This window comes from Callorhinchus milii, unplaced genomic scaffold, assembly GCF_018977255.1.
Source record: "Callorhinchus milii isolate IMCB2004 unplaced genomic scaffold, IMCB_Cmil_1.0 Scaffold15, whole genome shotgun sequence".
Classification (NCBI taxonomy): domain Eukaryota; kingdom Metazoa; phylum Chordata; class Chondrichthyes; order Chimaeriformes; family Callorhinchidae; genus Callorhinchus; species Callorhinchus milii.
The window spans coordinates 16015347-16037070 of record NW_024704756.1 but is presented as its reverse complement, the minus strand read 5'-3'; the positions used below and the strand labels follow the sequence as shown (position 1 = coordinate 16037070).

General features: G+C 51.1%; 1 protein-coding gene and 2 non-coding genes across 3 annotated transcripts; 2 read left to right on the top strand and 1 right to left on the bottom strand.

Annotated features, from left to right (window-relative positions):
• Positions 1–4912: 4912 nt before the first annotated feature.
• On the bottom strand, positions 4913–4984 carry trnap-agg. Its single transcript has one exon. It is a non-coding gene; the product is annotated as a tRNA-Pro (tRNA).
• Positions 4985–5274: 290 nt separating this feature from the next.
• Positions 5275–5346, top strand: trnap-agg. The gene has a single exon. It is a non-coding gene; the product is annotated as a tRNA-Pro (tRNA).
• A 4810-nt stretch (positions 5347–10156) lies between these two features.
• Positions 10157–15457, top strand: LOC103178866 (protein Wnt-11b). The gene is made up of 5 exons (XM_007893827.2): positions 10157–10282; positions 11057–11292; positions 11758–12035; positions 12503–12795; positions 14412–15457. The coding sequence occupies exons 1-5, from the start codon at positions 10212–10214 to the stop codon at positions 14584–14586; spliced, it is 1053 nt and encodes a 350-aa protein (XP_007892018.2). The 5' UTR covers positions 10157–10211; the 3' UTR covers positions 14587–15457.
• Positions 15458–21724: the final 6267 nt, after the last annotated feature.

Sequence of the window (21724 nt, the reverse complement as noted above, 5' to 3'; positions counted from 1 at the left end):
TCGCTGGGAAATTAGCCATTGACTGTTTCCCATCAACAGCACAGCACAATAATACAGGCAGTTGCCCTGCGTGAGGGGACCCTATATAAATACAAGTTGTTGCTGTTGTTGACGCGCCCGGTGGCACATTTCGGTTACGCTCCTGGTTTTCCGGATCCTGGAATGTCGGGAGTTTTCCCTTCCCGCCCCCGCCCCCACCTCGACTTGGGTTAAGCGCCCCGAGACGTTGCCCCTCGTGGAGGGCGCAATATAAATGCAAGTTTGTTGTCGGCGGCGTTGCTGTCGTCGTTCCGAGTCCTCACACGTGCGCTGAGGTCTGATCCGCGTTCCGAGTTTTCTTCTAAAGAGGGAAAACTGGTTTCCGGATCCAGAGCTGGTTTAAGAATTTTCAAGTGTGAGAGTGGGGGGAAATGTTTGATGAAAAGTTGAGTGATTTTTTTTTTCCCCTTAGTTTTCGCTGAACTGTTTGATTAACTGTAAAAGGTCGGGCGGGTTACAGACCGGGTTCGGTTGTGGACCTCCGCGCTCTGATATAAATGAGGGAGGGGGCCGGGGTTGGGGAGGGCCACCAAGGCATTGAGGTGGGGGGGCGTCATGGAGGGGGTCGTTCCACCTCGGGAAGCACTATTACCAGAGACTCCTGAAGCACATGTTAACCCTTCTGTGGCAATACCACTCCTGAACCTTTGACATTTCCTTAAACCCCGTCACACCCTGACCCCCCAATCCCCAAACCCCCAGGGGAGGAGGCAGCGAGGGATGGGGGGGGGGGGGGGGGGAGTACGGAGGCACGGGAGGGGGGAGGGGATGAGGTGTAGAGTGTGTGGCGCGGAGATTGGAACAAGGAGCTGTGGTAGAGGAGGTTGACTCGTGCTGCAGAGATAGAGTTGGAAGGCTGAGCTCTACACTGCTCCGAGGAGAAAATCGAGCCTCGTCTCCGGGGGGGGAGGCAGAACACTGAGCTTCTTTATGAAAATCAATTACATGGGGAGTGCTCCGCTGGGCCCAATTTACAGAACAAATACATTCCACCAGCAGCCAGGGGTTGAGTGGGGGTGGGGGTGGGGGGGTGTTGTGGTGGGAGCTTGGGGTTGGAGGTTGGTGGGTGGGGGAAGGATTTGCGGACAGTTTTGGAAAGTTGGACTTAACGTGTGCAAGTCCCGCACTGTTTCCCCTGTTATTCCCTTACACAATTGGCTGCCGCGTTTCGCCCACGAAATACGCAGTCAGTTCACTTTGCAGTATATCCCGCGAAGCGCTTTGTGACGTCTCGAAGACGCGATCCGGCGCTGCATCAAATGCAAGGATTATTATTATTTTTATTATTTCCATTACCACGTGTTTGTCAGCCCGGACACCGGGAGAGAAACTCCTTTCTCTTTTCGAATAGCTTTTCGGAGTCCTGCAGTGTCGTGTGTAGTGGTTAGCTCGCTCGCCTCGCAAGCGAGAGGACCCGGGTTTGATTTTCCCCCGGACAGGGCAAAACCTGAGGCAAGTTTCCTTACTCCAAACACACGCACACGCCTCTGTTTAACTTGCAGTAAGTGGGAACCCGGTTGTTAGTCGGTTGGCGGAGCGCGGAGCCAAAACACTGTTGAGTGGACGCCTTGCGAGTGTGGACCCATTGCTAGTCCCCCACTGCTATTCCCGTGTCCACATTCAAATTCCCTTTTAAATACATTCAGCTGCGACCCCCAACAGCGAGTTGCACGGTTGCTGCTGTTGTGTCGGTTCGAAGGCTGAATACACCGGACAGTGCGTGGCACAGACTCCCTCTCGCTCGCTCTCTCTCCTGTATTACATTAGGCGCCTCTCTACGTGAAGAGTTCACACCGCATCCAGTCCAGTCACCAGGCACCTGTAAAACACTTGGTCTCTGTCTATTTTCTGCCTCCTGATGATAAATCAGGAGCAGGAACTCGCTCGCTCGCTCTCTAACCTTGGGTCGCTGAGTCCAACTGTAAAGCTATGAACTCTTCCCTGATGAGGTTGGATAATAATAGATAATAATAATAATCTTTGCATTTGATACAGAGCCTTATCACGTGGTTGAGACGTCTCAAAGCGCTTCACAGGATGTGCTGAGATGACGGAGACGTCTCGAAGACGTGATAAGGCGCTGTATCAAATGCGAACATTATTATAACACGAGATGTACTTCTTACTCCTGGAGATGTTTCTCGACTTCTGTTTGTGTTGCCGTGAGTGTGAGTGTGTGTGAGTGAATGTGAGTGTGTATGTGTCCGAGTGAGTGATCAGTGAGTGAGAGTGTGAGTGTGAGTGAGTGTGTGTACTACATCACGTGTGCAAGCCCAGGGAGCAGACTGGTTGATGGGTTAGCACCAGCTCGATGTGCTTAGCAGAGCTACAGACTTGGTAACTGAGCGATAGTTAACGCTAACCTCCCAAGACGCTCGAGCGAGGAGTTAGGGTCAGGCCGTGACCAAGGTAACGGGGGCTGACTTCCCCCCCTCTCACCCCCACACCCCCCTCAACTCCCCAGGTATTTATTTTCGGGCAGATTGTTGCATTCTTCCTCTGAGGTCACGGGGTAAATGGGAGCGAGTTACCCCGGGGATCGGCAGGAATTTAATTGCTGCGTGAATGGGGCTTTCAGCTTGCTGACACCTTCTACTGTTGCTCTTGCTCCCGCGGACAATAGCACGCGCGCTCACTGAGCACCCCCCACCCATCACATCCATCAGGGGGCTGACTCCCTCTCCCCCCACCCCAACCCCCCACACACACACACTCACACACATAACCTGCCGAAGCTCACTCACTATTTACATCAGTAAGAATTGGTCAATTGGTTGAGGCCGTCGACTCCTGGACGTCCCTTCTCGCCCAGCGCTCTGAGACTGTACGCTGTGTAAAGGTTGCTAGATGATGATGATGATGATGATAATAATAATAATAATAATAATCCTTGCATTTGATACAGCGCCCGATCACGTCTTCGAGACGTCTCAAAGCGCTTCACGGACTGTACCGTAAGGTGAAGTTGATCGGCGTGATGTTTGCGGGCGCAACGCGGCAGCCGATTGCGCGCAGCGGCGTCCCACAGGCAGTCGTGGACCGCGAGTTGTTCTATTCTGGACCAAATCCAGCAACGGAAGCACAGCTTTCATGGGGATTTCTTTTAAAAAGGAAAACTTTGGCTCTGAACTCATCTTTCGCTTGACATGTGCACCCCAGACCTCCTGCTGGGGAGTCGCCATCAGGTCAGAGCGCTGGTTTGAATGTGGACAAAAGGGCCGCATTTTTTCCGCTGATAAATAAATCAACCTCAGGAATTACATTGACCAATGCAATGAACCCAGTCCCCAAAGCAGGTCCCACCATAAATTTAGCTGCACTGTGACTTTCTTCGCACAGAGGGTGGTGAGAGTGTGGAATGCATTGCCGTAGACGCCGGATCAATTGGGATGTTAAACAGGGAGACGTATAGATAGTCGGGAAGTGTGTGTGTGTGTGTGTGTGTCTGTGTGTGTTTGGTGGGGGGTCGTGGGGGGCATTAAGGGACATGGAGAAAAGGTGGGGAAACGGGATTAAAAGGTGTGTCGTGGTCTAAAATTCGGAGCGCGGGTTAGAAAGCCTTAAGGTATGACGAGCTTTTGGGAAACTTCCCCTCCACTTCCAGAGCAGCAGGAATTCCCACCGGGATTTTCGCACTGAACAGTCGTGGTGTCCGATTGGAACCTCATTGTCCAGTCCACGGATTTCTGGGTGGCGTCGGTCTCCGTGAGGCAGGTGTCCTCCTATCGTGTTGGGCTTCGCTGCACAGGTACCGGTGCGAACGGGAGGCATTGGGACACCTCGTCGGGAACAACAACAACAAGATTCCATTTGTAGAGCGCCTTTCACGTCGGGGGGACGTCCCGAGGCGCTGGACAGTTGGGTCAGGACCCGAGCATTGGGGGGAAATGGTCAGGGTGAGGGGAGGGAAGGGAGGGAGCGAGGAGGGGGGAAATGGTCAGGGTGAGGGGAGGGAGCGAGGAGGGGGAAGAGAGTCGAGAGCGGAGCTGAAGGCTGAAGGTCAAAGAGAAAGGTCTTGAGACCGGCCTTGAAGGAGGAAAGGGAGGAAGCGGCGAAGGCACTGGGGATGGAGTTCCAGAGCCTCGGGGCTGAGAGGCTGAAGGCCACCGATGGTCGGGCGGTCGGGGCGGGGGACGGGGGAGCCGACCGGAGCCGGAGGGCACGGGCGGGTACGGGCGGGTACGTGGGGGGGATAGAAGGAGGGAGCGAGGCCGGGAATGGCCCCGTAGGCGAGGAGGAGGATCGTGGATTCTTGAAGCTCCCGATGGGGACCGACCGGGACACGGCCCCGAGAACCACAACGGCACATCACACGTGCGCGACGCCCGTTGGCCGCGCCCGGTTCGCGGAAGGGTTTGCGCGGCGCCCGCTCTCGCCTGTTTTTTTTTAATATATATATATACATAGATATATATATACACACAGCGCTCGGTTCTGGGACGGTCGGACGGGCGATAATTGGGCCATTGAAAGGTGAAAGGACCGGAAGAGTATTGGGTGGGAAAGTTGCTGTTGGGACCCTTTTTTTTTTAACCCGCCCGAAGCGTAGTGACTGTGCGCGGTTGGTGGGCCCCGGACGCCGCGGCCGATCCGGTCCGTCCCCGTCCCCGTCCCGCGGCGGCGGCGGTCGTCGAGAGAGAGAGAGAGAGAGAGCGAAACAAAATATATCCGCAATTTTCTTTCTTAAAAAAAACAAAATGATCTTTTTAACAATATAAAAGATACCCCAAATGGAAAAAAAATAAGGAAAGAAAAAAAAATAGAAAGAATGAAAAAATAAAGAAAAAAAAATAAAACGATAAGAAATATGTAAGAAAAAAAAGGGAGACACACACACACACACACAAAAAAAACACCCACTCGCACAAGACGAGGGCTCGTCCGGGATTTGAACCCGGGACCTCTCGCACCCTAAGCGAGAATCATACCCCTAGACCAACGAGCCGCTGTGGGGAGCGGCCGCCGCCGACGCGGCCTAATGTGTGTCCGGGAGCCGCGCGGCCTCGCTCCGGGCCCCGCGGCGGCGGCGGCGGCGGCGAGGAGTGGGGTCTCAGCCCCGAGTCAACAGCGGCCGGTAACCCCCTCCCACACCCCCCCACACCCTCTCACAATCCCTCAACCTCCCCCTCTCCTCCTCCTTCACACACACACACACACTCGCTCTCTCTCTCCCCCTCCAATCAAAGGCGATCTCTGTTGAAAATATCCCCGGGGGGGGGCGGGGGAGCCCTCGGCGGCTCGTTGGTCTAGGGGTATGATTCTCGCTTAGGGTGCGAGAGGTCCCGGGTTCAAATCCCGGACGAGCCCCATTTTCCTGGCGGCCCAGAGTGGGGGGAGGGGCCTGGAGTGGGAGTGGGAGGGGCCTGTGGGAGTGGAGGGGCCTGTGGGAGGAGGGGCCCAGAGTTGGGGGGTCGGTGGGTGTGGGGGACACGACAAGTTTGGGGTTTACGGAGAAGAAAAAGGGGTGGAACGCACTTCTCTTCCTCTTTTTACGCTTCTTTCTTTCTTTCTTTCTTTCCCTCTCTTTCCTTCCCTCCTTCTTCGTCTACGCTTCTCCTGGTTCTCCTTCAATCATCATCATAGTGATCCTCAATAGTCAATTGGGGATTAGGGGATTAGGGGATTAGGGGATTAGGGGAGCGGTGGGAGGAGGGGAGCGGATGGGGTGGTGCGGGGGAGGGGGGGTGTTGGGTGCGGGGGGGGGGGGGGTGTTGGGTGCGGGGGGAGGGGGGGGGGGGAGGTGGGGAGCAATAGGTGGGGAGGAATTCTCGGTCGCCTTTGGTCTCAGAGACTATTACATGGTGGTGGGTTGTGTCTTCCACCAGCCCCCCCCCCCCCGCCCCCCACACACACCCTGCCCCCCAATCCCCCCCCGCACACACCCCGCCCCCAATCCCCCCCACCCCCCCGCCCCCACACACACCCTGCCCCCAATCCCCCCGCCCCCCATCGCCCCCGCCCCCAATCCCCCCCACCCCCCTTCATAACCTGCCGCCCACCCCCCTCAAAAAAAGCCGCTGTCCTGTTGTTGTTGTTGTTGTTGTTATTGATTACGGTTCTCAGCTCAGTCACTAATAACCCCAATAACGGTGGACAGCTAATGTACTCACCAAGTCCTGGTCAACTTATTATTATTATTATTATTGTTATTATTTTTTGCGCTGGATATTGGAGTGAGGAGGGGGAGGGTGGGGTTGTGGGGCGGGGGTGGGGGTGCGGGGCAGGGGGGGGGGTGGGGGGAGGGGGAGTGCGCATTAATGTGCGAGTTATTCCTGGATTCTTGGTCAGAGACACAAGGTGCCAGGTTTGGGTGGTGTCATCGAAGGGTTTATTTTTTGGGTTGCAATGGGAGGAATGGGAGTGAGGATGGGGGGGGGGGGGGGGGGGGAGAGGCAGGGAGCGGTGATGGGGTGGTTGGGTTGGGGAGGTTGGGTTTTGAGGGTTGGGTTGGGGGTTGGGGTGGTTGGGGGTTGGGGGGTTGGGGGTTGGGGGTAGGGGTTGGGTTGGGGGGGTTGGGGGTTGGGTTGGGGGTTGGGGGGTTGGGGGGATTGGGGGGTTGGGTTGGGGGTTGGGGTTTGGGTTGGGGGTTGGATTGGGGGGTTGGGTTGGGGGTTGGGGGGTGGGGGGTTGGGTTGGGGGTGTTGGGGGTTGGGTTGGGGGGATTGGGGGGTTGGGTTGGGGGGTTGGGTGGATTGGGGGGATTGAGGGGGTTGGGTTGGGGGGGTTGGGTGGATTGGGGGGTGGGTTGGGGGTTGGGGTTTGGGTTGGGGGATTGGGGGGTTGGGTTGGGGGTTGGGGGGTTGGGGGGGTTGGGTTGGGGGTAGGGGTTGGGGGGTTAGGGGTTGGGTTGGGGGTTGGGGGGGTTGGGTTGGGGGGTGGGGGGGTTGGGGATGAGTCGCAAACAGAAACCAAATGAAGATCAGGTTAATATGGGTTGGGAGCTGCTGCTGCTGTTGTTGCTGTGTGTGTGGACGTGTATCGTGAACCGTGTCTGGGTTCCTCTGGGTCACATTCTCATGTTAATTCCAGACCGGACTCAAAGGGGCAGCTTCAAAGAGGGGGTGGGGGTGGGGATGGGTGGGGGGGGTTGATGGGGGTGGGGGGGGGGGGGTGGGGTGCGAGTCCTTTTCAAACCACAGTTCTTTCACACCTCAGTTGCCGGTCTGACACCCGGTGGGTAAAGTTGTGAAATGGTCCCAGGAAATGTTAACCGGGGCGTGAAATGCCAGTCATTCGGAAAATATCTTGTTTTTATGGGGCGGGCGGGAGGGAGGGAGGAATTTTCTTCTGAGAGAGAGTGAGTGTGTGAGCGCGTGTGAGAGAGAGAGAGAGTGAGTGTGTGAGCGTGTGTGAGAGAGAGAGAGAGAGAGAGAGTGAGTGTGTGAGCGTGTGTGAGAGAGAGAGAGTGAGTGAGTGTGTGAGCGCGTGTGTGTGAGAGAGAGAGAGTGAGTGTGTGAGCGTGTGAGTGTGTGTGAGAGAGAGAGAGTGAGAGAGAGTGAGTGTGTGAGCGCGTGTGTGAGAGAGAGAGAGAGAGAGAGTGAGTGTGTGAGCGTGTGTGAGAGAGAGTGAGAGAGAGTGAGTGTGTGAGCGTGTGTGAGAGAGAGTGAGAGAGAGTGAGTGTGTGAGCGTGTGTGAGAGAGTGAGAGAGAGTGAGTGTGTGAGCGTGTGTGAGAGAGTGAGAGAGAGTGAGTGTGTGAGCGTGTGTGAGAGAGTGAGAGAGAGTGAGTGTGTGAGCGTGTGTGAGAGAGAGTGAGAGAGAGTGAGTGTGTGAGCGTGTGTGAGAGTGAGTGTGTGAGTGAGCGTGTGTGAGAGAGAGAGAGAGAGAGAGTGAGTGTGTGAGCGCGTGTGAGAGAGAGTGAGTGTGTGAGCGTGTGTGAGAGAGTGAGTGTGTGAGTGAGCGTGTGTGAGAGAGAGAGTGAGCGTGAGCGCGTGTGTGAGAGAGAGAGAGAGAGTGAGTGTGTGAGCGTGTGTGTGAGAGAAAGAGAGTGAGAGTGAGTGTGTGAGCGTGTGTGAGAGAGTGAGTGTGAGAGTGAGCGTGTGAGAGAGAGTGAGTGTGTGAGCGCATGTGTGTGTGTGAGAGAGAGAGAGAGAGAGAGAGAGAGAGTGCAATCCTTTAAATAAATCATCTGTTTTTAATTCCTTTGGGACCGGGTTTGGGGGCAGTAAAATTGGCACTTTGTTGACCTACAACTCTGAGATGACTTGGGGCTGCGAGTGTGCGAGTGTGTGCGAGTGATAGTGTGTGTGTGTGTGTGCGGTGAGTTAACACTGCGCGCGTTAACCGTTTGGTGCCTGACCCCGGAGACGTCGGGCCGGGGCGTTCCTTAAACCCATTGATGAGTTAACTCGCAACGTGGGAGAGTTCGGATACCTTTTGGGGTGGGGGGGGCGAAGCAAGCGGTTTGAGACGGACACGCCGCAAACCTTTAGCCCCACACCGAGCACGTTCATTCGTTAAATATCGGTGAGGGACCCCCTCTCTCGGGTTATACTCCCCGGTTGATTCATATTTAGGGCGTGTCGGGAGCGCGGTGCTTGGGGCGCTCGCCTGACGAGCGAGAGGACCCCGGGGCAGGGCGAAACGTTGGGCAAGTTCCCTCACTCCGCGCGCCTTCTGTTTATCCAGCAGCGAGCGGGAACCCGGCTGTTGAGGCGACGGGCGATTGGGTCGACGGGCGATATTCGTTCAAAAATAATGCGGTCGTGGGGGACACGGCCGCCCGCCGTCCGCCCGCCGCGTTTTCGCCCCACGCCGCACGCGGCCGCCGCGTCTTTACGGCGCGTTTCCGGGGAGCGCTTCGAGGCGTCTCGACGGCGTGATTAAAGGCGCCCGCGTCACGTGCAATGATTATCTCCGTGACCGTTATTATTATTGACGCGGGACTTAAGGTAAAGTCAGTTGCACCGTTAGGGAGAGGGAGAGAGAGAGAGAGAGAGAGAAAAACACTGGGTAACAGGAATTTGTGGGACACCCTGTAGTGTATTTGACTGGTGCAAAGCAATACTCCTCTGGGTTTCTCCCTCCACTCCCTCTCTCCATCCCTTCTCTCTCTCTCTCTCTCTCACTCTCTCTTTCTCTCTCTCTCTGCCAATGTTAACCCATTGGGAAACCCTTCATGTTAGCACCTGAAGCTCACAATTGCTGGTCAGCAATAGGCGTGAGGAGGAGTCACAAGGAGTTTCAGTATAAAAACTCACACATTACAGCCAAAGTTTGCACATAGACACATCCCAGGCTTTCTCTCTCTCTCTCTCTCTCTCTCTTCTCTTTCTTCCTCTCTCTTCCTCTTCTTTTTCTTTTTTTCCCTTTCTCTTTCATCACCAATCCTTCTCAGACCCACCAAAACCAGGAGGTGTTTTTTTTTAAATATCTCTCTCTCTCTCTATATATATATATATCTATAAGATTGGTGTTTTTATTTTAGTTTTGATGCAGTACACGTTTTTAGGGTTTTTTTTAAAGAGAAAAGGAAAGCCAAGTGATTGCAAAGCAAGGAATTTTGCTGCAAGGTTTCAAACAAATCACTGCTCAACTTTGGGGGGGTTTAGCAGAATTTAGGGAAAAGGGGGTGAGTGAGTGAGTGAGTGAGAGGGAGAGAGAGAATTTTTTTTTGCTTTGCTGTAAGTGTTAATAATAAGGGGTGTGTGGAGGGGAAAATGCAACGAGAGGAATTGTATCAGAACATATAATCCCAGAGAGAGAGAAAAAAAAAGTTTTTTTTTAAATCTACATCATAAGATTTTAAAACAAAGTGGGGATTAAAAACTCAAGTCTGTGCTTTCCAAACCTTCTGAGCAACTTCACGAGTGAAACCAAACGACTTGAAAAAGGCTGAAGGTTGGTGTGTTTCTCTGGTTTTGTGAGTTTTTTTTGGGGGGTAAAAGGCACTTTTTGTGGGTTTTGATTGATTGTAACGTGTAAGTGCTGTATGTTAAGAGGGTTTTTTTTTATTGTGCATTCATAAAATGAGCTGTTTTTATCATTTCAAACATTGCAAAAGCCTGAGACGGTTTTACTGCAGGAGAGGCTGTTGCTGACCACGTTATTATTTTTGCTTATTTCAGATCGTTTCGTGCAGATAGAGAGAGAGAGAGGTCAGGAATTGTCTGTGTGTGTTATTGTGAGAGGAGACACACACACACACACACAGAGAGAGAAGGGGATTTAAAGTATGGACTTCAACACTCACTGGACACTGCTGTTCATCTTTCACTGGAGACTGAGCTCTGCTATAAACTGGCTGTAAGGACTACACATCTCTCTCTCTCTATATATATATATATAATAATATATACTGTATATTCACTGCTGCTGTCTTTATACCTCTTTCACTGGAGACTGAGTGAGCTCTGCTCTACACTGACTGTAAAGAACTCTCTACATATATATATATATCAAATGCAAGTATTGTTCTCTTTCTCTCTCTCTCTCTCTCCATCTCTCTCACTCACTCTCTCTATGTATCTATGTACATATGTGTGTATTTACTATTGCTGTCTTTCATAAATTTAAACCACTTGCTAAAAATACAGGATGGATTAAAAAAAACACAGGATTAAAAGAGAATGATAAAACTATCCTGACATTTGCAATTCCGCAATGAATCCGATGTCGTTGTACTAATCTGATGGCTTTTTAACTTAAGGATAAAATATATGTTGTTTTTAAGCACAATAAGCTTTTTATTGTGCATCAAAGTAGCTGGCGGGGGTGTGGGGAAGGGTGGTTTGAGGAGCAATTTTAAGTTCTGGAAGAGTATAAATCTAGTGTTTATTTATTCCTCCCCGTGTCCTGGTGTCCCGGACAACAATCCCCCAAATAAAACGGGTCACTTGCTCCGCGGCTGCTTGTGGGACGCCGCTGTGCGCAATTGGCTGCCGCGTTTCACCCACGAAATATACAGTCGCTACGCGTCACAGTATATGTGCTGTGAAGGGCTTTGAGACGTCTCGCGGAGTTGATATCAAATGCAACGATTATTATTATTATTGCTGTTGTGGTTGTGTCGCTGTGCAGTGGCGTCCCTGTCAATGGCTCGACTCTGGCCTGGAACCACACCCAGCATTGCAGGCTGGTGAGCGGGCTGCTCCCAGACCAGGTGCAGATCTGCCGTAGGAACCCGGAGCTCATGAGGAGCGTCGTCTTCGCTGCCAAGCAGACCGGCCTGATGTGCCAGCAAACCATGGCGGACATGCGCTGGAACTGCTCGTCCATCCATCTCGCTCCCCGCTTCACCGCGGACCTGGGCAGAGGTAAGACCAAGCCCTCGCAACCCTGTGTGGGTGAGGCACCGAGTGTGCAACCAACGGACTGATTATACAAGGCTGTCTGACAGACACTCCTGTGCGCAATTGGCTGCCGCGTTTGCGTCCCGCAAAATACACAGCCACTTTATGGTGTAACCTGCGCAATGTCTCGCAGCCGTGTTAAGGTGTTGGCTGTATCAGATGCGAGGATGATTATTGTTATTATTGTCGAATATAACAACTGCCGTGCGCAATTGGCTGCCGCGTTTCTCCCACAAAAATACACCGAGTCAATCCACTCGACAGTGTAAGCCTGTGAAGCGCTTTGAGGCTTCTTCGCAAAAGAAGTGTGTTGAGATTTGACGGTTCTCTTGATGCCCTCGTGTGTGTGTGTCTGTGTGTGTGGTGTGTGTCTGTGTGTGTGGTGTGTGTCTGTGCGTGTGTGCGTGTGTGCATGTGTGTGTCTTGCAGGAACACGAGAGTCGTCCTTCGTGTACGCCCTCTCCTCCGCGGCTCTCAGCCACTCCATCGCTCGTTTCTGTGCCTCCGGAGACCTGCCGAGCTGCTCCTGCGAGGCGCCGCCGGCGGAGGTGCCCGACCGTGACTTCCGGTGGGGGGGCTGCGGGGACAACCTGCGCTACGGGCTCCAGCTCGGGTCCCTCTTCGCGGACGCCCCGGCCAGAGGTGGCAGGTCCAGCACCCAGGCCAACAAACTGATGAACCTGCACAACAATGAGGTCGGCAGGCGGGTGAGGAAAGGGGTGACGGGGGTCTTACCGAGTCCTATGATGGTCCAGGGGTTACAGCCCTCGCCTCGCGAGCGAGAGACCTGGGTTCGATTCCCGGGGCAGGTTGAAATGTTGGGCAAGTTTCCTTACCCCCCGCCCCCCCACCTCTGTTTCCTCAGCAGGGAGTAGGAACCCGGTTGTTAGTCGATTGGCGGATCGCTTTTCCGGAGGTGATAATCCCTTCAACGACAACAATAATAATTAATAATAATAATTTAAAAGATTAGTGGTCACTCAATCCACGGCTGTTTGTGGGATGTCGCTGGGGGCAACTGGCCACCGTGTTTCGCCCAATAAGTATACAGTCACTACACTTTACAGTGTATTCTGTGAAGCGCTTTGAGACGTCTCGATGATGTAATGAGGCGCTGCATCAAATACAAGGACTATTATATGATGTTGTCCAATTGTGGTGTCTTTCCCGACAGACGCTGATCGAATCGATGGAGATCAAGTGCAAGTGTCACGGTGTTTCGGGCTCGTGTTCAGTGAAGACCTGCTGGAAGGGGCTCGGAGAGCTGAGCGGCATCACGGTTGAGCTGAAGACCAAATACCTGGCGGCCACCAGAGTCATCCATCGGCATGTGGGCAAGAGAAAGCAGCTGGTGCCCAAAGAACTGGACGTGAGACCTGTCAGGGTCAGTGAGCTCATCTACCTGGTCAGCTCCCCTGACTACTGCAGCAGAAGTGAGAAGCAAGGCTCCTATGGGACCCAGGAGAGGTACGTACAGACAGAAGACCTTAGGTCCTTCCCCACGCCATCTCCCACCATAGACCGTTCCCTCTGTTGGTCGGGTGGTCGGGGTGGGTATTACAGTATTTCGGATCTGAGGAGTGTAATCTGCCTTATCAGACTCCGCCACTGTGAAGCCCTCCCGAGATGCTACCCCGCGTGAAGGGCGATATATAAATGCATGTTGTTGTTGTTGTCTTCACACCAGAGGAAGAGGAGATACTGAAGTCGATACATCTGAGCACTGGGTGACTTGGTTCAGGCCAGGCTTGCCCTGCCAGAGAGGCCAGCCTGTCACCCTGACCTGCTTGAATGGTCGTGAAGACATGGCTCAGGTCCACATTGTCCTATGACAATTTGGGGCCCAGAAGAGTTGGGGTGGGGAGAGGATTGGGCCTTATCTGCGGGAATGACCCTCGTTCCTTCGTGGAACACATTCGGTCTAATTTGATTAATGGAGGTCTAACCTTGCTCATCAATATATAAAGAAATTCCAGCACAGAAACAGGCAGAGTGGACCTTTCTGGCAATTGCTCCTCTGCACTCCCACCTCGTCTAATCCCATTCGCTCCCCAGAACCTTTAGTATTCCGCCTCTTGTTTTTTTTCCTGCATCTTGTCTAAATACCCCTTCGTGGACTGCCTCAACGACAGTGTGGTGGTGGTGGGGCGGGGGGAGGGCAGCGAATTCCACTTAACTCTGTGAGTCAAGGATGTTTCCTCACCTTCCCTTTAATCAGGATTGTGTCTCATATCAGGTGTGGATGGAATTGTACCGTGAGTTAGTTGCGCAGACACGAGCTGTCCTCCAGGTACTTGGGATGTCCTGCCAACGCGAAAGGCGCAATACAAATGTAATATTGTTTCTGTGGTTTTTGTTCTTCACCCACCGCCTGCCTCTTCACGGAGTTATAGACTTTTCCAAAGTCTCCGCGCTCCTTGCCGGACAGACCAGAGGCTCCGCTCCTTTGGTTTGGGGCTGCTCAGTGCTACCACCTTCTGGGTGACCCAAGAATGGTTCACTTGGTCTGTCGCCATATCCCCATCAGTGCTGAGCGGAGAATGGTTGGACTGTTTCACGTTACAGCGCTGGAAATGTTCAAGCTTCCTCTCACTGCAGTTGCAATAAAATCCTCAAAACTGTACTAAACAAGTCCCAACGTGTGGGGCTCAAACCCACAGCCCTTTGACCCAGCGGCGTGAGCGACCGACTGACTGACCTACCCAGTGAAGTGTAGCAAGCACATTGTGTACTGTAGGTATTCATCCATCGTGTAATCGAGGCAAATCTCACAACGTACCTTTTTGACCGCTTGCGCACAGCAGTGTCCCACAAACAGTCATGGATTGAATGACCAAATTTATTGCTATATATAATATATATATTTGTTGGAGGGATCATTATTCCCGGAGAGCGACCCACCAATCGATGAACAACCGGATTCCTTCTTACTGCTGGGTAAACCGAGGTATGTTGCCTAATGTTTCGCCCCCGGCCCTGAATCGAACCCGGGTCCTCTCGCTTGCGAGGCGAGCGCGTTAAACACTACACTACGGGACTTCACATTGTATTGTCGATTCACCTCCCATCTCCTTCCCTCGCAGGCAATGCAACAAGACGTCAGTGGGCAGTGACAGCTGTAATCTGATGTGCTGCGGGCGGGGGTACAATGCCTACACAGACACTGTGGTGGAGCGTTGCAGCTGCAAGTACCACTGGTGCTGCTATGTGACGTGCAAGAAATGCGAGAGGACTGTGGTGAGGTATGTCTGCAAGTAGATAGCTCTGCAGAGCGGGCGACACCGAACCTATCCAGAGCCCCGCACCAGACTGAAGCGTAGCCGACCGAGGGTGTGAATTGAACCTTGGCAACGATTTGGAAGCTGCGCCTACTCCAATTTGACCAGACGCCAAGAGGAGAACATTCCTCGGTTCCTCGCTGGGAAAACAAGCGGAAATGAGACACAAACATTCCTTGTGGGGTGGGTGGGGGGAAGCAATACCACACCAGTGGGGAGGGTGTGTGTGTGTATGTATTGTATGTGTGTGTGCTGCTGTAAAGGTTATTCACCCCCTTTCTCCCTGCCCCCTGCAACACCACAGTCACCGCAAAGCCCACAAAGTTCATCCGCTAAAGCCCCTCTCTGTGTAGCTGGTGGACTAGTGGTCACGTTTCAGCAGATGGGGGACTTTCTTCCCGAGTCCCAAAGAACGGCTTAAACATTTTATGGGACACAAACTCAGGACCTGTGTCCGAGGAATTGCCAAGTGAAGAGGAAGATCGTCGATGACCAAGGGAGAACGGACAGAGAGAGGGAGACAAGGGACACAGAAGCAAAGGAGGACCATTTTGCCTGAATCCGAGAACCAACACACAGAGCAGAGAGAGACTGTCTTCGGGGGAAACCGAAGGATGTTACACCAACCATGCTCACCCTGCTTGGCTGAAATATATTTGTTATATGGAGGGAGGGAGTGTAGAATCTCATGTATTGATGCACATCACACGGCCATCCCATGGGATGCTATGAACATCCCATTCGAGACAAGTGCTTGGAAGCAGATTTCTGCATTTAGCACAATGTTATATGGAGTTATTATTTATGGAAGTGACTTGTTTTTTGAAGGGAGGGGAGTGGGTGGTGGGGGGGGGGAGTGTGGAGAGAAAGAGGGGAGAGGTAAATTTATTAATTATATCATGTGAAAGGTTGACTTATACTGTATATAAATGTGCCAATCTGCCCCTTCCGCCATATGGTAGGAGCCAGTTGTACCTTACCTCTGCTTTGTGTTTCTGTCATAAACTCGCTTTATTTATTATTTTTGTTTTGCTGAATAAATGTTTTACTGTCTACACTTCAGATCCGAAACGAACAGCAAACATCACTGTATTCTCATTTCTTCCGTCTTTCTCTGTGTGTCTACGGGGAAGGGAGAAGAGAGACTTTTCTTTCTTCCCTGTGGCTTATTCTCTGGGTATACCATGAGTTTGTTCAGTCTCGGCTGACTTTGGGGTCGAGAGATCGGGCCAAACAAATGATGGTCTTGGGTTCTGCCCAGACTGACTATTTCCCTTTGCTCTCACTGGGAGACGGCTAACTGCCCCCTCACCCAGACTCAGACCAGGATTCAAACCTGGAGTCTCTTCCCCTTCTGTGTTCTGTGGGGCTGAGTGTCGCAGCCTCAAATTGGACCAATAGATACTGGCTGAATGGACCAGAGGGTGCCTTAACTTCCAGGCTCGCTCCATGCCTCTGGGAGAGGAGGCCGTTGAATGGCGCAGGAGATTGGAAAGCTATGTTGCACGGGAATTGGGATTTCATTGAAGAAAATGCTGCAGAAAGGTTATGGAACAGCACCACCGAGTGGGCAGGTTACAGTTATACATTGTCCCAGTGTAGGAGGGGGTTGTTGGTGGGTGGGGGGGTGGGATTTGTGTTGGTGTATTTACAAATTGCTTTGTAATTTTCAAATCCTGCACCTTCCCAGAGCTCAGTAAAGACCAAAGTTCGGCCACAAGACTATCATGTCTCATTCTGTGCCTTTGATAATAAAAAAAACTTTGCATTTGGTACGGAGTCTTATCAGGTCGTTGAGACGTCTCGGAGCGCTTCACACAATATACTGTAAAAGTGGATTGACTGTATTTTGTGGGTGACGGTCTGAGCAACATAGACCTCTGTGGTGCAATGAAACAAATCCCCAACATTGCAGCAATACATTCTTTCACCATTGGAGGTGCATCTCCAGATCTCCTTCCTGTTGTGCATTGTGGGTTGGAGGAGGAGATGCCCTCACCTGTGCTGTTTGGGTGCGGCACAAAACCTGGGAGTCTGCGATGGGTCATCCAGGAACCTGAATGAGAAAGGTATGGCACGGTTCTGATGTGAGTCTTATGTTAGGCTCTTTAACGGTGGACGGGGTTGGGTTGGGGGTGAAGGTTTATTGTTATGTGGTGGAGGAGGAAGGAACAAACCGGAGAAAGAGGAACAGGTGTTGACGTTTTGTGAGTTGGGAGTTTGAGCAAATGCAAATCAGATAAGAGTTCTTTTAGAAAATAAGTGATTTGAGACCTAACATACACTAAGTATAGTATAGTATAAAGTATGCTCAGAAGAACCGGGCAATTTTGAATCTTCCTTCAAACCTCAGCTCTTTTTCACCCCCACCCACCCCTCTTGACTCCCGACCCGCAGCTTGGGGGCAAACCCTTGATTTTCTGTCGCCTTGGGACGTCCGTTCCCCCCCCCACCCCAACGTGAAAGACGTTATAGAAACCCAATTTGGTGGTGGTGTTATTTTAAGCCCTTTGGTGCGAATGATACTATAATACGATCAATCCGGAAGCACATGGAACCTGTCTTACTCAGTGGTGCACCAGAGCACGTCCCAAACACGGTAAATAAAAGAATCACCCTGTAAAATTAACCGTCGTATCTCATAAAAAGATAATTGACCGCCATGGACCGTTCAAACATTCTAATCTCCATCTTGCCATTCCTGACATGAGTTGAATCCCCTTGACTGGGCTGCTCGCTGCCTGTTAATCACTCCCAGCCACTACTCTTTATTATACATACGACAGCGACGTACTCCTAAATCTGCAGAAGTCATAAAAATAACAAGGCACCTGGGATAGTGAGCCGTCCTGATGATGTATAGTTCAGGACTGCCAGTGACCTACAGCCTCCGAGTTCATCAATTATTTCATTCAGATTTTTTCCTCTTCCTTTCTTTCCCCCCTCATCTTCCCTCCCTCTCTCCCCACTCCCTTCCCCCAGTTCCCAGAAATCGCTAGCCCTTGACTGGGGTACAATTCCATTTTAACATCAAGCGTACCTATTGCATTGCAACGCAATTTACACTTAACACAGCGCCTTTCACGTCGGGAAGATATCCCAAAAAGAGCTTGACAGTGCAGGCTGGGCACTATTATATTATTATTATAGTCAGTGCTGTGGATAAGGGCTGTGCAGACAGAGAGAAAAACTATTTGGCTCTGAACCCAGTTGGAATTGGGAGCATTACCTGCTTCATGTCTGAGGATCACGGCGTTGATTTCAGACTTGGGCAACATATCAAGCTGGTGAGCCAATGCTTCGAGTCTGGGCTGTGTATTCAGAATGTTCACTGGTACGGATTTAACAAGGGATTTGGATCCATCCAACTTTCAAAACGGACAAAGAGGTTGACACTAGCAAGCAGAGACGGGGTTTTTATTTGGGTAAAGCCATGTGGAAGCCATATGTCTCTGGCAGGCTCGGCAGCGTGATGAACGATATTTTACATTTCTTAAAAAAAAAATATTTTAGCAAGCTGTAACAATTGCGGGAGAGCCACGCTTTATGTGCTCATCCCCTCTGGTGTCTGTTTTCGCTGGAGAGGATTTCCTGGGATAGGATACTGCACATCTTTGTTTTGCTTCATTCACGTACTTTTCCCCACCATTTGCAGCGTGTGAATAAACGTAATAATAAAACGCCAAGTGCCAGAATAAATCACCACAAACAATGCGATTCCACTTCCAACACAAGACGCTTTGAAGCATAAACTAGTGAACTAAAAGTCCCTTTCTCTCTCTCTCTCTCCGTCTCTCTCACACTCTCTCTCCTCGCTAATCCCCCATCCCCACCCCACCCAACTTTCGCCTCACAAAATACACAGTCAATCAACTTTACAGTATATCCAGTGAAGCACTTTGAGGCGTCTCAATGACTTGATAAGGTGCTGTACCAAACGCGAAGATTATTATTCTAACTTTAACCTTCTTGAGTGAAGGTGAGGCACCTGGATGGTCTCTGGTATCTTGTCCAAGTGGTCATTCTTTATGTGTGAAGCCAAGGCCAGCCAGCCAGCGTGTATTAGTAGGATATTTGACTGTGTTTGTGAGCTGAGATCAGCTAACTCAACTCAGACTGTGCTGTGGCACTTTCTATATGTCTCAATTAGACATAATGGCCTTTACCAACTCTGATAATTATTGCACGGAATGCGTTCTGACGACGACCAAGCTTCAACCCTAAATTCCCCCTACTCCCCAAAATAAACATTCCAATCAGTGGGGTGGGATGGGAAGGTGGGGAGAAAGATACCGAGATCCTTCCCTTTCCGATCGTCTTAGTTTGATTGGAAACTTTCCAACCCAAGATGAACGCAGGCTCCTGTGCACCTTTGACAAGACTGTTATGGCTGGAATGGTGCTGGGATCCCCATGGAACCCAATGCTGAGCTTCCCTCCTTAACCCTGGCCAGCAGCCAGGTCCAGAGCGATCAGTTTCCTCCAGCAAAGCTGCTTGTTAAGTGGGACCATTTGGCCTTCCTCCTCCCAACCTCCCTCCCCATCAGGTAGCTTGGAGTGTTCATCGCCACTGGGGTTGTGGAGGTGTCGGAACACGGGCCTGTCACCGATCCGACTAGAAACCATTGCGGTGCGGAGAGAGCGAAGGGAAGCAGAAGAATGCGGAAGGAAAGGTCAAGGCTGGTCAATCATGTGTGAGTGTCAGAAACGGCATTGTGTAAGCGCTTTGAGCAAGTTAAACTGAAACCACATTTGAATTGCTTCAGAAAGCCCTGCAGGACAGTAGATTAATGGATAGCGCTTCGGGTTAGAATATCGTCTTGTTACCTCTGGGGTTTGGGCTTAGATTCCAGCCAGCTGCTGAGGCTCGTCACTGAAATATGTTGGGGGACATTTTATTTTCTGAGTGCGCAAATATTGGATTGTGCAACATCTGAGCTGTAATTCAAGTGTTTCACGCAGAGACTGATAATAATAATAATAATAATAATAATAATAATCCTTGCATTTGATAAAGCGACTTATCACATCTCCGAGACCTCTCAAAACGCTTCACAGAATATACTGTGAAGCGTAGTGACTGTGTATTTGTCACCCTGGGCCAGGAGGGGGTGCTCTTTTCAGACTGAAGTGACTGAACTTTCACCCCATCTCAGCCTGCAAGGTCATCGTGTCTTAAAATTTAAGATCGTCTCAAAACGCTTCACACAATACACTGTAACGTGAATTGACTGTATATTTTGTGGGCAAAATAAATAGCCTGATCACGTCGTTGAGACGTCTCAAAGCCCTTTAGAATGTATTCTAAAGTGGGATGACTGCGTATTTTGTGGGTGAAACGTGGCAGTCAATCGCGCACAGCAGCGTCCCACACACAGTTGTGGATTGAGCGACCAATTATTTTTGGAGAGGGATTATTATGGCTTCATCAAGAAATATTCAATCAAGAATATTTATTTTGTTGGTCGACCAAAAAAGCTTGGATAGCAGTGGCTGTAGATTACGCTTCACTTGGATTAGTTTCTCACGTAGCTGTGTGGAGAGACCTGACACCTTTGCTCCATTCAACTCACTTTGGTTTGTCCTCACCTTGTCATTCCAGAATTTCCATAACTCTTAATCAGAACATAGACGGGGTGGAGAGGGTGGAGTGGGGGTGGGGGGAGTGGAGGGGGAGGAAAGCCCATCATTTTCCAGCTTGAATTGGAGCCAAAACAACATGGCAGAAGTTATTAAGAAAGTTTATAAATCAAAAACCAAATGAAAACCACAAGAAGCAGTAAATTATTTGTATGAAAATAAAAAGTGTCATTTGTAACGTCGGGTCGAGAGGGTTCGACTATTCGTCATTTCTTTCCGAGCGTAAGTTTTTGTAAAAAGCATAAACAAATAAGAGTTTCGGAGACTGACGGGCAGGAATCGTCCCTTCATCTGAACGGTGGAGAGCTTTGATGTGTTTCTTTTTTTCAGCCAGGTCACCTTGCGATCGTGCTCAGGATTCGGGAGGAATTTGCCAGGAAATTTATCAGCGTAGAGAACTGGCACACGGTGATGCGCGTCTCATTAAACCCCCTGCTGGGACGTCCCGTGACCATTGGGTGGTCCTCGTTGATGGATGGTTTTTCTGCAGATGGCGAGCTTGCAAGTGAGCAGCCACGTTGTCCTACAAAAACGAGACAGATTTGTGTTAGGAAATGATATCTCGGGATATGTACAGTATGTAGTTTGGGACGCGATACGTCAGCCGGCTGCCAGGATGGTGGAAGGTGAACTGGATGGACTTTGGTCTTCTTTCACCAGCGAATTCTTATGTTCTGATGGCCATGTGCGGGTACAGGAATGAGTGGTTCAGAGCTACTTCAGGACAATCCGATAGACCCGCAAAGAGCGGTGACTTGAGGCAGCAGTTGAAATTGGCCACGTCTTTCAATCCTGTGATCAGGAATGCAGTTTGGAGCCTTTTTCAGGCAGGTATTGACAATAGCTGAGCAGAAGCAACGGGGGTGAATTCTACCACTTCTCTACACTTGACTGAGTCCCAATGAGGGGTTCAGGAAAGGCCGGGAGGGGGGGAAGCGGGGGAAAGAGCACTGAATCTCACTTTCTAATGTGTTTCCTCCCATCCTGTGCTCATTAGCAAACCCTCAGGAAGTGTCCGTGGGGAAACTATTGATGAAAACCCACTTCCTTTCGCTCTTTGCTCCATATTTACACACACAAGAAGGGTGGGCGGTGGAGGCCATTTTGTTGGGGGGGGGGGGGCGGGCCGGGGCGGGGGGCTATTTAACGTGATTTCTTAACGGATTTTTTAAATAAGAAATTGACCCACCCCCCCCAAAAAAAGACCCGGCCAACTTCTGTAAAATAAACGTTGCACTGCACTTGTTTTTTGTTTCCTCACCAATTTCCTCTCCTCTTGAGCACGGGCTGTGGTTTGCACTGACGCTGGCATCTCTCCAGAACCACAGCCAAGCACAAATGATTCCCATTCCGCCTCGTACAATGAGTAATGGCAATGGATTATATAACTGTGTGGTCCCCCATCGGAGCTGAATCCTCCCCCGACATCCACATTTTCCATCTTTAGAAAAGGCAGCGTGAGAATTATAATCCTCGCAT

What these genes read in the sequence shown, in the direction of transcription:
- LOC103178866 (XM_007893827.2), top strand. Translation starts at nt 10,212, where the DNA reads ATGGACTTCAACACTCACTGGACACTGCTGTTCATCTTTCACTGGAGA. An exon ending in CACCGCGGACCTGGGCAGAG is followed by an intron (nt 11,293 to 11,757) that starts GTAAGACCAAGC and finishes TGTGTCTTGCAG; the next exon opens with GAACACGAGAGTCGTCCTTC. An exon ending in ACAATGAGGTCGGCAGGCGG is followed by an intron (nt 12,036 to 12,502) that starts GTGAGGAAAGGG and finishes CTTTCCCGACAG; the next exon opens with ACGCTGATCGAATCGATGGA.